Source organism: Mytilus californianus, unplaced genomic scaffold (genome assembly GCF_021869535.1).
Source record: "Mytilus californianus isolate M0D057914Y unplaced genomic scaffold, xbMytCali1.0.p SCAF_2, whole genome shotgun sequence".
NCBI lineage: Eukaryota > Metazoa > Mollusca > Bivalvia > Mytilida > Mytilidae > Mytilus > Mytilus californianus.
Window position 1 is genome coordinate 49,587,528 of NW_026262668.1, and position 15,093 is coordinate 49,602,620.

The 15,093-nt window shown below is 31.9% G+C and overlaps 1 protein-coding gene across 1 annotated transcript; it reads left to right on the forward strand.

The window, feature by feature from the left end:
• Positions 1 to 68: 68 nt before the first annotated feature.
• LOC127728980 (uncharacterized) lies at positions 69 to 14,317 on the forward strand. The gene is made up of 5 exons (XM_052236558.1): positions 69 to 73; positions 11,668 to 11,755; positions 12,635 to 12,775; positions 13,528 to 13,638; positions 14,099 to 14,317. The coding sequence occupies exons 2-5, from the start codon at positions 11,690 to 11,692 to the stop codon at positions 14,315 to 14,317; spliced, it is 537 nt and encodes a 178-aa protein (XP_052092518.1). The 5' UTR covers positions 69 to 73; positions 11,668 to 11,689.
• Positions 14,318 to 15,093: the final 776 nt, after the last annotated feature.

Consider the following 15,093-nt stretch of genomic DNA (forward strand, 5'->3'; position numbering starts at 1 on the left):
ATTCTTTCCGATATAGAAATATACTGGATATACCACATGTAAAAACTACACAGTTTGGTAAGAACAGTTTTAAATTTGCAGCTGCTGCTCTGTGGAACAGCCTACCTGACCATTTCAGGAATGAAAACAGTTTTTCTCAATTTAAGAGCCTTATACAGTCTTGGAATGGTTCAAAATGTTGTTGTTCTGCTTGTAGATAAGCTTTTGTCATATTTTAGAAGTTGCTCTAACATGTTATTATGCCTTAAATTTCTGCATGTGTGCTATAATATTTTATTTGTGCTTAATTTTAGTTGTGCTTAAATTTTAGTTGTGCTTCAGCTTTGGCTTTAGATATGTATTTAATAGTGCTTTGCATGTATTTCAATATGACTGTGCTGTTATATACCCTGTCTGCATGTTGTGTGTTTTAATGTTGTGTTTGTGTTACCTTATATTCGGTAAAAAGCTCTTAAGAGCTTATGTTTGTATTGTTATATGTGAACCGAATCAAAATAAAACTTTCGTATTCGTATTCGGATGACAATGACCAAGTCTGAATATTGGAGATAAGTATTGTAAGCTATTTAAATGTTCTTTCTCATCCAAGATCGTTCTATGCCAGTATGTTTTAATTTTGTTGACCATGCTTTTTTCCATGTTTCTTTAGTTGTTACAGTATCCAAAAATTCTACAGGATCTGTGAGTTGATATTTAAAACAAATTTTCTTTGCATCTATAAACCAGCTGTTGCTTTTGCACGATTTAATTTTTAATTGATGATTGGCGATTTTCCATTCAACGGTTGATTTGTCAGAACATAGAATATTTCCAAGTAATGTTATAATTTTTATATCAATTTCAGCATTTATGGGTAGTAATCCAGATAATAAATATATAGCTGGGTCTGCAGTTGATATTGGTAAAGATAAGATTTGTATAATCATTTTCTTGTAGAAAGATTGTAATATTTTAAAAGATTTGCTGTTGGTCATTATAACATTCAGTCCATATAGTAGGATGGGCATAACATAGGTTCTGAAAGTGGATATAGATGTAGATGGGTCTATTCCATTTTCTCCATGCAAACCACTTGCCTTTAAACTGTATAAAAAGTAAAATCACAAAAATACTGAACTCCGAGGAAAATTCAAAAAGGAAATCCCCATTCAAATGGCAAAATAAAAAAAACAAACACATCAAACGAATGGATAACAACTGTCATATTCCTGACTTGGTACAGGCATTTTCTTGTGTAGAAAATGGTGGATTGAACCTGGTTTTTTAGCTAGCTAAACCTCTCACTTGTATGACAGTCGCATCAAATTCCATTATATTGACAACGACGCGTGAACAAAACAAACAGACACAATAGGTAAAAATGTCAAAAATATACATATTTCGTTTAATAGATCATTTACATAAACTTTGTAAAGATCGGCACTAAGTGTACCACCTTGTCGAACACCTTGTTCAATATTGAATGCATCTCCCCCCGAGATGTTTCCAGGTTTGTTTTCAAAGATAAAGCTCTTCTTGCCTTGAAAGTTCTTAATATTTTCCTCCGCTGTTACTAGTTGTGTGTTACAGTTTGATCTTTGTATTCCAATATGTGTGGTTTTATCAACCGTAGGCATTTCCCTATCATCCATAAGGAGTGTCATATCATTGTGGGTAATGGTGTTGGTTTGTATAGGCAGTACAACGCTTTTAGTAGGTTGTATAATATATGACTCTCTTTTGCTGTAGTCGTTAGCTATGTTGACTCGTATTTGCGCTTCAAACTGAGAGTTACTTGTTATGGTAAGATAGGCGCACTACAGTTGATCGTTCCAATATGTCCTCCAAAACCGGTGTTACATATTTCGTTTAATAGATCATTTACATAAACTTTGTAAAGATCGGCACTAAGTGTACCACCTTGTCGAACACCTTGTTCAATATTGAATGCATTGGATTGTTCACCGTTCCATTTGACACTGGATCTTGCATTTTTATATAGATCATCAATCATGAGTATTTCTTGCGGTGTGAGTTCCATATGAAATAATTTACGTATAAGGCTTGAGTGTTTTACTACGTCAAAGGCTGCCTTAGCATCTAGCATGACAAATAAATTCTCTTTTCAGATCTTTGTTCTCTCGTTGAAATTCCTCCATAATTAATGAGCAATATAAAGGAGATGCGTTTTTGGTAAAGCCTCGCTGGAGTGGATTTTGTAGACAGATAACTTTGGGATTGATGCGAAATTAAAGTACAGTTTCTATGATTTTTGATAGAGTTGGAGTTATTGTGATGCCTCTATAATTTTTTGTGTCATTCTTGTTGCCTTTGTTTTTGAAGACTGGTGTTAATATTCCAAATTTGATAATATCAGGTATAAAGCAGAATTCAAAGGAGCTGTTTAGTAGAGTCAAGTATTTCTCCACCATGAATTAAATTTTCAGCAGTGACTCCATATGTATCTGGGGATTTGTTTCGTTTAAGGCTTTTAATGGCATCCTTGACCTCTTGCTTCTTCACTGGAATGTGCTTGAAGTCATGTTTACATATATCTATAATAGTAGCAAATTCGTTGTCTACCTGTTCAATATATGCTTGGTCGAATTGACTATTATCACTTTGTTCAGCAAGATTTTCAAAGTGTTCTCTAAAGCCCTCCAAGATTCCCCCTTCAGTGTTGTATTTTTGTCCGTTTACATTTAGCTCATCAATATGCATACTAGATCTCCCTCTTTGACGTCGGATAAGTTTAAAAAAATAAATCGGAGTTGTTACTTTTGGCATTAATCAGTTCAGTTTTCATTTCTAGTTGTTGTTTTGCTAGCGTTAACCTGCAATCTTTTCTTAGGTTACAAGTTGTTACTTTTTTCTTCTGTAACCACTGATTATTGGGATCATTAGGTCGGTTGTTCTGTTTCCAATCATAGTATGCATTTTTCTTGTCAGTTATAGCTTTAAGAATTTCTGGTGTCTCATTACTTGTAGTTTTGGTTTCTTCTTCCTTATTCGTCTGGTTGGTCCTGAAGTTGATGCCGCCTTGGATAATAGCTGATTTAAGTCTATATATGCAAGTTCAATATCCTGTATAGATTGGAGGTTTTTGTTCAATTCTAATATGCCACTTTCTATTGTTGAATTATATTTCTCAATATCTACTTTGTCCCAGTTGATTTTCGGAGTCGGACATACCCTTTTGTTAGGTTTATTATGTATAAAATAGTCATATTTAATTCTTGCTACAATCATAGGGTAGTGGTCTGAGATGTTTCCAGGTATGTTTTCAAGCTTGATGATTTTAACAATACTCTTGCTGAAGTTTTCGCTATATAAGAAGAAGTCAATGCAAGTCGAGTCGCAACCATTTGGGTGTATAAAGGTCGGATCAAGGCCTTTAGTTAAAAGATTATGTTCTTTCATAAATTCCTGAAGATGTTTTGATCTTTTACTATTAGAAAATTGGTTTGCATTTTCATTTAGATTTCCTCCAAGTAGTATGATGTGAGTATCTTTAAATTTTGTGTATATTTCGTGTAGTAGATCTATACACTCCTGAAATTCTTCTATACTGTCTGATGACCCCTTACACGGCAGATATACTGAAATGATTAGAAGTGGTTCTGCCCCTCCTGAATTCAATGCATTGTATACGCTCGTTCCCATCTGGAAGTTGTGTGATATAACTATCAAGTTGTTTTTTTCCACATGATTGCGACACCTCCCTGACCTCTAGGCATATGTGTTGGATCTCTTGAGTCGACAGCTTTACCAATTCCAATATATTCTTGGTTCAATTCATTAAGCATATCCATATGACAGCTAAATAGCCATGTTTCCTGTAGCAAACATATCCGCAATTTTTTTTTACATCATTAAATAATAGTCCACTAATATTTACATTTTTACAGTTAAAAGATAAAACATTCAGGCACTGTCTACTATTTACATCTGTATTTTCATCTTCGCTACTTTTTATCAGAATGGTGGCTGTCTGAGGCTTTTTTGGTATAAAAAATGTTCTAAATTTGTTTTCTGATTTTTGCTTTGATCTCTGTAAAAAATCGGTTGTCCCTCGGTAAGTGGAGCGTTGTACTTGTTCAATCCTGTAAAGCCATACTGTGGAGTTTCTGAATGACGGGCTGTTTGTATATTATGATCATGTGTGAAGTTCTGAGTTGTTTTGAGTTTGTGCTTGTTGATTCTTTCGTTCTGTTGTTGTGAATGGTTCCTTCCTTTATCAATATTTCCTGTTTCTTGTTCTAATTGTACTGTTATGAGGTTGCTATTATTACTATATTCTTGATATTCATTACAATCAGGATAGTAGTGATGGTTGTATGACCAGTTATCATGTTGATAATAGGGGTAATGGTAATTCTGCTGCAGATTACTATACTAAATGTCTTGTTGACTAGGAGTAGGAATAGAGGGATGGTCATAGTATCCATAGTTGTATGTTTCAGCAGGAGTATTGTTTACATTTTCTTCTAGTCTTATTAGATGGTCAATATGACTTACACTATGTAATGCTAAAGAATTATTAGTTCATCACTACTGGGCCATTATATGATAGTATACTATTCCCGGATCGCTGGTAGAGGGGCGGAACTTGAGGACCTATATCGGGACCCGGGAATTGACGATTAATTTTAAGGGATCCAGGAAAGAATACTTCAAGTCGGGATGACACCTCCTCCACGGGGGCTCTCTTCCTATATGAAGGTATATACATATGTGCCGCTGGATTGGGTCCCTTTTTTGATACGTCAAATATATCAATGGGGTGCAATTTTACCGAGGAAATATACCAATAGGTAGTAATTGACCAATTGTGATATATCAATGGGTCATAATTTTTCAGTTTGTTGTGCAACGATCTTCACTGAATTTCCCTAACTCTTTGTCATTGTTTGAAAAAGTTCAATATTTCATATAAATTAAGGTATATTATATAATTAAAAAGTGTTTTTAATATATAATAAGATTTTATATGCATATAGGTACTATTTGAGCTGATAAATATATGAATAGGTTATGATTTCGCTGTGAAATATATGTATAGGTAGGGATTTCACAATTATTCAATATATGAATGGGGGTGTTTTTTAAATCCCAGCTGCACAACTGTACCCAAAATCCCATGTTGAGACTACCCCGTGACCCCCTCCTACCGCCCCTCCTGGTACCTACGTCATTTTTAACGGTACAGATGAATACATACATACTTTATATATATAATTCTTGTGTTAGTCCAATTATAATTTATTGTAGTGAGATATGGTCACTTAATATTGTAAAGAAAAACAAAACACTCGAGTCACAATATTTGTCAATTAAATCAGTAAAACCTCAAATAAATTTGCAGAGTCAACTTGGAGTTCACTAATTCAAAGGCAATAAATATAGCTGTATTAGCTGAATTATGAATGTACCATTGTATGGTATGCAGGCTCTAGTGTCTTCTATAGGATTCTGGCTGTATATTTCAAACTCAAATGAGTCTTTATGTATAATGTTTATAAAGTTAACCAGCAATTACTTGATGGATTTGCTTCAAAAAACCAAATTGTACTATCCGCATTGAATTTTTCTCATGTTTGGGAAAATCAACATGTACTTTTTTCTAAAAAAACCCAATTACTTTCAGCTTTAACAAATAATCTCAAGGAAAGTTACAATACATTGTAAATGGTCTTTTTAATTATGAGATTTCGATGAATGGTAATAATTAAGTTAAGAACTTATAGAAAATTTAAAGTAAAGTATGAACTTAAAGAATATCTTTTATTAATTTAAATTTAGATACAAATGTTGTTAAGAACTATATGCCAAAATAAGAATAAGTAACAGTACGCTAGCTATTGAACGTGGTAGGTATAATAAATAAGCTTTAGAAAATAGATTGTGCCCCCTATGAAATGTAGAGGTGGAAGTATATGACATTTTGATAATTATTGTTAATGGCATAAGTGAGATGTATCATTACAGAAACAATGTTAGCAATTGTGTACGAACTATTTATTTTACTACATGTATACCTTTTTTCTTTAATATAACCTAATAATTATATAAATGAATAAAATAGAATTAAGCAGCATTTCTTCTAAATATAATAATTTTATGTTAATTTAAACGGGAGGCGACATGTCGTCTTACATTTTATTATTTTTTGTCAAGGTAACATATTTGTATTGTTTATTGTTTATTTGTGGTTGTATTTAGTAGCAATCCGATTGTTTGAATTTTATACTAATAACGTATCTTATCTCTTATTTTATCTAAAGGTTCTCACTAAAATTTACCACATTTTTTTAAATCGAATCCCTTCAGTGAACTTTAAGATTTAAAATTCTTTAAGAATAGCATGTGTTATATAGTAATCTCAGCGGCATTGTAAGTAATAGATGAAAGATTGTATTAATATTATGGTAGTAGTCTTGATCGACTAGAAGGAACGATTCAGAAAGGGTCTTTAGGGTGATTACAGAAAGCCATCCATCGCTGAATTTCCATGTAAAACGCATCCCCATCTGGTAAGTCTGGACTGTACCAATGATTCAAATATCTTTGCTGTTTCAATTTGCGACATCGTATGGACCTTCAAAGGCATGAGTTCAGATGCAAGAAACATGGCATATTGTCCTTTGAAATTTCTCTTCTTTTTTCTTTTTCTCTTTTTGAGTACCCAGACTGTCGTTAACATTTACATTATTATATAAAATCATTAGTCATATAGAAAGTATTACTCTTACTATTTTATTTTTACTAATAACAATTTTATAAATATAAACAGTTATTTTCTTACTTTTGGAGAGAAAAAAAACATTGTAGTAAAAATCTACAACGGTACGAGGATTGTCCGTTAGTTAAACATAAGAGTACAGAAAATAGCATAGTTGTGCTTTACAAATGCGTAGAACGAAGAAAATGAGAGTTCAGACTAAAGTATTGGTATTTTGAAAGTATATTTAAAAAAAATAAAATACAAAAAAGATGCAACATATTTAGATAACAAATAAAAAAGAAGAAATGTTCAACTTTTATTCATATACTTATATCTATTTTTATTTTTGAACATTTCCACCATGGAACCCAATTTATGCAGGTACAGGTATTGGTCATAATCTCTATGTTGGATTTGCTGTATGCGGGTATTACCAGAAACATCACCAAATATAACGATAGCACCATCATACCATTGACCACGTACATTGTCCATATTCAACCCAAATTCTTGCACAGTATTAACTATTGCTATTGACTCTGCGTCGACTCTTTCAATCTCGATTAAAACTATAAAATTTTCAATCACAGTAGCATTTTTATCGACATTCTAATGTAAAGCTCCATCTGCTCTTTTGTTCCTACATCCGTATATTCATCAGTCATGAAGGGAAACCGTTTTGCCTTTTGTACCTTTTCAATAATTGTATCCAGATAAGTTTGGATTATCAGTTCTTTTTTAATGGGTGTACTTGTATATTGTGCATTATAGGGCGCATTATCCAAGTGAAGTTTCGGAATTGGTACATCATCGACTTTCTATCGTAAGAAACGAGAAAAAATACCATCTTCTATCTTTTTTCCTTATTCCAATTGTGTTCCCGAAAAGGAATATTCTGTCGATCTAAAACTACAATAGCGTGTAGTATTCGTAATGTTATCTATCTATTTCATTTGACCATCTCTTCACAACGTTTTGAGATAGAAACATATATATCTTTTTCTTCTTTAGAAACTATTTATTTATAGTTTGTAGTTTTATTTGTTGCTTCTTGGTGGGGTTTTGACTCGTTGTAGAATAGTAATATTCCTCTTTTGGATCCAGTGGCATTTTCATATCATTAAACACTTTGTGCGTGATTCATCCCTGTCTTTGTATTTACAAAACACTCAAAAAAATTATGCAAAACGCTGCATCTTTTTGGATTGAATATCTCAACCACGGAAAATTTCTTCCCATATAGAGGAGTATCCATGTCCATATATATCTTGCAGGAAATACAGCATTTGAAGATACCATTCTAATATCGAACAGCAGTTATGTCCTGTTACTATCTGTCGTTTAAAGATTTCACAGGAAAGTAGTAAGGATCATTGTTAGTTGGATCAGGCTATTTTGGAACAGAATGTGTAACAATAAATTGATTTTCTTATTACAGATTTATGTACCAATGTACAAAAAACCTAACTTTTACACATATGATTTTATAGTAACGTTAGGTTAGACCATTACCCCAATTTCGATGGTAGACCAACGGACCTTCGGGATGATTTAGACTAAGTTTGGTTTAAAATGATCTAGTGGTTTCAGAGAATGTCATTTGAAATTACATATTGAACGTCTGACCGACGTACAGACTAATTCCAATTCACAGCCAAACCCTTAAATCTTGAAACGACTGACGATTGGATTAGGATTAAATGGTATACGCTATGAAATGATATAGATTGAATGATATACACAAAACAACCATATAAGTAAAAAGAGATATCGGATGGTGTATACGTCAATGCTTTATATCTATGATTTTTCAAAGCACTTGTCACCAGAGTGTATCAGAATTAAAATTATAAAAATCAACAACAAAAATGTAGAGATACGGTAAACATGCATAAGACCTATTCCATATTCCCGAATCCAATGCAAAAACCATGTTTACATGCTGTAGTCGTCCCGTAAAAATGAAAAAAATTAAGAAGAAAAAAGAAATAAAAAAAAAATTACCACGGAATAAGTATTTAAGATAAAAGAAATTACTTGTAAGAATAGAAATTACAGGTAATGACATCCATAACACTGTTATTTAATTCATTTTCATTGTGTGAGAATGGCAAAAATTCATACAGTAACCTTGAAAATCTCCTGACGTCAACAACAAATAATGATACTTAATCCATGACGTGCGTTATCCTGCTCAACCTTCAACACTTTACAAAGTATTTACAAGAAAATGTTATTTGCTGTCAATTTTGAAATACGTAGAAAAGAAAAGAAGGTACGAGAAAGGGATTGACAGGAAAAAGTTATTTGCTGTCAATTTTGAAATACGAAGAAAAAGAAAGAAAGTAGGAGAAAGACGTCTCAAAACGTACGTCATGTTGGTTCTTGAATGAAGTAGGGGCACTTCATAAATATAATTAATGGTACATACTCAGATTTTACCTAATTTACCAAAATATGGTGTTCGTATAATCAAAAACATAATCGTTTTGAATTATCTATTAAAAAAAATTACAAATCTTATATAGCGCAATCTTGAAAATTACGTTCGGTGAAATTTATTCATTGTTTGTAGCAAACGCTTAAAATATTTTTGATATTACTTCTATATTTCTTTTGAAAGTTTAGATAGGAGTATCCATATAACGGGAATATACCATTATCAAGCCTTTAAAAGAAATTAATAATACTCTTACAAAATGTTTAATATTAGATATGATTTTAAAATTGTTGGTTGCTCATGTTTTAACATATGTCATTAGACATATTTTTGATAGACTTGATCCATAATGTACGTATTCCTGTTCAAAAGTTTAAGTGAGTTAAATTATTGGAAATACCTGGCCAACACAGGACAAAAGCTGATGTAGGAAAATAATACAATTTATGTCGTCATTAATAAGTAGTCTATATAATTGTCTGTTCATATGTTATTACTACCTTATGGACAATGTATGTTAACTATTACATTTTTGGTTGGGTTGGTCGAAGTCCAAAACCGGCTTATAGTATGGTGATGTTAGGCGGGTAGGCGGTCTGAGAAAAATAGGTACCTAATTTGTCTAATCAACTTCTATGGTTTCAACCCAGCTCCATGAAACTTCACATGTAGATTGTACATGTGTTGAAGTTGCACCTGGTATTATTTAATTGTTTGAGGAATTTTTTCCCTTTTTTCCAGACTTGGGAACTTAGTCATTTTTCAGCACAATTTATGAAAGAGTGTACAAGTTTTGTGTAATAAACTCAGTCCTCCTACAGTTTCCAATCAGATCACTGAAACTTCACAGGAAAATTGCACATAATATGTTGAAGTTCCGCACCTGCTATTATGGAATTGTTTGAGGATTTGTTTCTCTCATTTTTTCCAGACTTCGTAATTTTTCAGCAAAATTTAGTATAAAATATTGCAACCTGGCCATTTGAAACTTTGACTTATTTTGTTACTGTTTAAGCAGGGATTGATCTTTGAAATTAAGTGTGCACATGTATATTATAAGTTTTCTCTAATGTATATACAATGCATTCAACAATTGAAAATAGTTTGAGGTCAACAAGTTCCTTGTGCACAATACATGATTCAAACACTTTTAAAGGCAGGGATGTTTAAGACTTCAGCACGTGGAGAGCTATATGACCAAAAGGGACATAACAATAACCTTATTTGACTACATGCGTACTTATATACACACACAGTTTTAATACCGAAAAGAGAAATCCGTACGTTACTTTTGAATTAATCGAAACTTTTTTTAAGATGTATTTTCGGGACAAACTAATTTGAAATTCATGTCCCTAGAAAGAACTAACATAAACAAAAATGAAAGTATTATCAAATATACAATATTAACACAGTATTCAAAGTATCATAATTTGGTTCTTATAAAACAAAAATGCAGTTTCAAAAGTATTTCTATCTATATTACATTGATTGGTAACTTCTGAATCGGAGGGTACTTTGCCAATCTCATTTCTGAAAATCAAGATTCTTGTCTAATTCTGTGAAAAAATTTAAAATTGTTGATATAAGCCTAAATTTTCATGTATGTAGGTGGATGAACACCTTTTTCAAATTAAATGTACCCTTAATTTTTAAGTGTTTTCAGAAATATACACTTGACAATCTGATAAAATCGTATAAAAGAAGTTGCCTTATCTTACAGGTTGTATTAATGCACAAACAGTTATAAAGGTAAGTGATCCAATATATAAGCTGATTCTAGGTAAGTGAACCAATGTGTAAGCTTAAGATTGAATATTTAAAAAATGCTATCAACTTATTACACGTAGTTTGGACTAATAATAAATTTCCGACTCTAGTAGAAAAAAACACGGGGTAAGATACTATGAAAAACCGACAAAATGCATTTGATTTGAAATAAAACCTTTAATAGACAAAGCGCCGTTTCACTAATATATTGTTATTGTAGAGTATTTGATGTATATAGTACTAAAGCTACTACTGCTACAAAATTTAAATATGTCAAAAGTTTTTTTTAAACCTTCAAACTTACTTTCACAAAAGTGAGCGACTTAATTAATTATATAATTAAGTTTGAAATTATATGTACTGTCTGATTCCCAATACAATATTTTACATACCACAAAAAGGTATTATTTTGTTAAACTACTATCGATATATATTTTCCAGTAACTTTTATCAATGGTAATATGCTTAAGTATAATTGTACATTTTTTTATTTGTATGTAAGCATATCCAGTAAAAAACTGAGTAATAAGTGTATGAGTACTTTGATTTATAGACTGAAATGACTTCATGGCGTTATTATGTGTCAAAACATTTTTATCCTTGTTTCAGCATTTTTGTTTTTTTTTCAACTGTGGTGCGATAAAAAAATCATTTTAGACAATGCCTTATTCATATTGCTTTAACATGAATTAGTACTATTTATTTTGTATATTTATCTGTAAAAATTTCTTGCTTAAATGCTGTTTTATGTTACAGGCATCGACGTAACCCTTACAATGTTCCAAATAATGGTGACTATATCCTCCGTTTTAATCCTCCCTCTTGTCATGGCTTATGATATGGTATGTATCTTTTTATTATTTATAACTTTAAAACGTTGTAAGCTGGCTAGCTTCATAAAATGTGTTTTATATAGTCTTGAAAGTAAAGTTATGGGAGACAAGTGAAATCAATTTATTACTGTTACTTCACGAAAATGGCACTCTACTTCTAAGCCCCCCTTCCAGACATAAACCCTTCGGACCAAAGCCACCTCCCCCATTTCTAATTACAGTATTTACAAACAAGTAGTTCATACTTTATCCACTAGTAATATTTATGTTTTATTTGTCCCTTTGGTCGCAAAAGAACATGTATTGTGTTGTGCTACTATCATAAGTAGGCGGGGTGGGGGAAGGGTTGTCCTAGATCTGTTCGAAAGCCAAAATGAAGTTGAATTGGACAACAAAAACAGAACTTATAACATTTTTACTCAAATTCAAAGTCATCATAACAGATTTTATAAATAAAGGTTTTGAAAATATAAGGTAGAACTGAAGCTAATTAAAGGAGGATTGAATGAATTTTATTTCTGATGCTATCTTGGGTATACAATCATGGCTGTTTAAAGAAAAAAAAGTGTCATTTCTCAGAGGCAAGCACTTCAGCGAATTGAAATGGTGAATTTAAAAAGGGAATTTGGTATGACAATGGATACAATAACGCCAAAATCCATGTGCATTATGTCAGGACAAACATTTAGTTATAAGAAATGTTTGTGTTTACTTTTGTTGAAATTTTTGTGTTGTTCTTTTCAGACATTTTGTTATCAAATAAACGAGGGGAGGGCACAATTTTTGGAGGCATAGAAACTAATGTGCATTATGTCAGGGCAAACATTTAGTTATTAGAAATGTTTGTGTTTACTATTGTTGAAATTTTTATGTGGGTTGTTCTTTCAGAAATTTGGTTATCAAATAAGCGAAGGGAAGGCACGATTTTTTGAAGACATAGAAACTAATCTAGGGAAAAATATAGTGAAAATCCATACTCCAGCACATAATGATGTTATGGAATCCTACCTGATGCAAGACTTTCAGAAGGTATGTAGCATTAAATGATTCTTATACAGACAAAGTTGTTTTACTAGATTAGTCCCCTCGACCCTTTTGTCCACCCTTGACATAATGATGTTGAAACCCATATTCAAGATGGAACTCACTGTAACACTGTTTTAAAATCATCTTGAATAAAAGCGTTAAATCCTAATCTTAGTTAATCTTTACAAAATAAGCATGCCTTGTAAAGATTAAAAATTTTAAATGTTTTATTCTTAATTACCAAAACTGTATACTTCCTCCTTGAACTGTGTCACTTGAAACATTGAAAAATTGTGTTTTGATTCGTTTATTTTTGTAATTGTAATACATTGTTAAAAGGAAGCTCACCCTGTCGACACAACCGGTCTTGCTCCTTTTGGAGTTCATGCGATTCTAGTTTGTGTTTGTTATCTTCATTTGTTTTCTTAATTTGTCTGTGAGATGTGAACACAGGTAAACTATTGTTGTCTATGTTTAAATACACTAATAGTATTTTTGGTGAGTGTAACCTTTTGTAAGTAACCATTTACATTACTAGTATTCAAGTAATAAATTGTTTCACAGTTATAATAGCTGGTCATTTTTGAACGTGTAGCTCTTTTAAGGAAAGGTATTCACCCGGGCAATTACAATAATTGTTATTCATACTTATATGATACAAAGACATCCTTTCATGCCAGCAATTGATTATTCAGATTTGTTATCAAAACAAACAAAAAAACCAACTGTTTAAGTTCATTTTTGTTTTATTACAGAACAAACAGATTACATGCCTCCCATCACTAAATCAATGTAGAGTCAGGGAGATTGATAGGGAAACCGGTGTGGATGCTGGTAAAATTGCAGAGGCGTTTGTTCACAGCTGGGTATGATAAACGCACACATACACACATTTCCTTCAGCTTGTAAACGATTCATTTTATTAGCAATTATCGTACATTACTTGAAAAAAAGAGAAGAAAAATTACTATGAGACTGCTGCAAATCACAAAAAAGACCATTTACCTTTTTTGCTTGAATTGACCATAATACATCAAGTGTACATTATTTAGTGACAAAAAATGAACGTGTATGAGGGATAAGTAGCTAAACATGGTGCACTGAAGTTCTCTTGTAGTATGGTATATTAAATGATTGAGCTTTTTGTGCCGTTGTAGTGTTAGAAAACTTTTGGGAACAAATTTATTTTTCTTTTAGTGGAATAACTCGAAATTTATATACTAGTATTAATGGTTATTCCCCATAATTTTTTTTTTTTTTTAATGAATAAACAGTGAATGTGACAGGTAGTTTTGAAGTAATGTATATAAAATATTCAAATTTCAGAACAAGGGTAGTAACAGTATATCAAAATCAAAGTCTAAAGAGGTAACAGAGTTGTATTATATTGATGGCGATGAAGTCACTGACACAGTTTCACTTGGAGAAGACTTGAGACAATTTTATATAGGTTTCGGATACCAACTGTATCAGGAAAAGAAAATACCACATGACGCTGAAATGCTTAATATGACCGTCTATACAGGTATATCTTATCGGAAATAAGAGCTCCATCAACTTCTATAGGGTTATGCAGTGTTTTGTTTGTTTCTCCGTTTTTTTAGGGGAGTGAGGGTTTGCTGTTTTTTTTAACTGTTACATATTTTCATGGGAAGCATTTTAAAGGACTAAAAACTTTAAAACTTTATACCTCTCTATTTTGATAACACGGAACCACCTATTATTTTGTAGAAAAAAACCAGCAGAAATTAAATTTTTAATTATACGTCAGTAACATCAGACGTCAGTGTAGTAAATAATACTCCTCTAACTTGAGACTGTGAATTATTGAATTTTAGATATGATCAATATGACCATGTTATTACGGGGGACCTCAATATTGTTCAAGACCCAGAGGTTTAAAAACTTTTTGAAAAAAGGACATTAATATCGTCTCCCATCAAAAATAGATTGGAAACATTGTCGTCAGGTCATAAAAGATGCTCTTTCATCGTATTGTAAAAATTAGTGTAAACAGGACAAATCTGATAAAAAAATCATCTTGATTCTTCTTTAAATAAATGTATGAATGTTGTGGATATTCAAATATCCCATTTTGAAAATAATTTAGAAATAAATAAAAGAGTACATACTACGCCTATCTCTAAATAAGAAACAAACTTCAAGTACTCGCAAAGCGGTTTGTATTTGTACCGGCCGATAAAGCAGACAACAATATAGTGGTGGTAAGACGTAAATCCTACACGGAAGTTCTTAAGAATGAAATTATAAATTTTTCTACATTAAGGTCCGTGCGCTCCACAGATAGTCAAATAGTAAAC

What these genes read in the sequence shown, in the direction of transcription:
- LOC127728980 (XM_052236558.1), top strand. Translation starts at nt 11,690, where the DNA reads ATGTTCCAAATAATGGTGACTATATCCTCCGTTTTAATCCTCCCTCTT. An exon ending in TTGTCATGGCTTATGATATG is followed by an intron (nt 11,756 to 12,634) that starts GTATGTATCTTT and finishes TTGTTCTTTCAG; the next exon opens with AAATTTGGTTATCAAATAAG. An exon ending in TGATGCAAGACTTTCAGAAG is followed by an intron (nt 12,776 to 13,527) that starts GTATGTAGCATT and finishes GTTTTATTACAG; the next exon opens with AACAAACAGATTACATGCCT.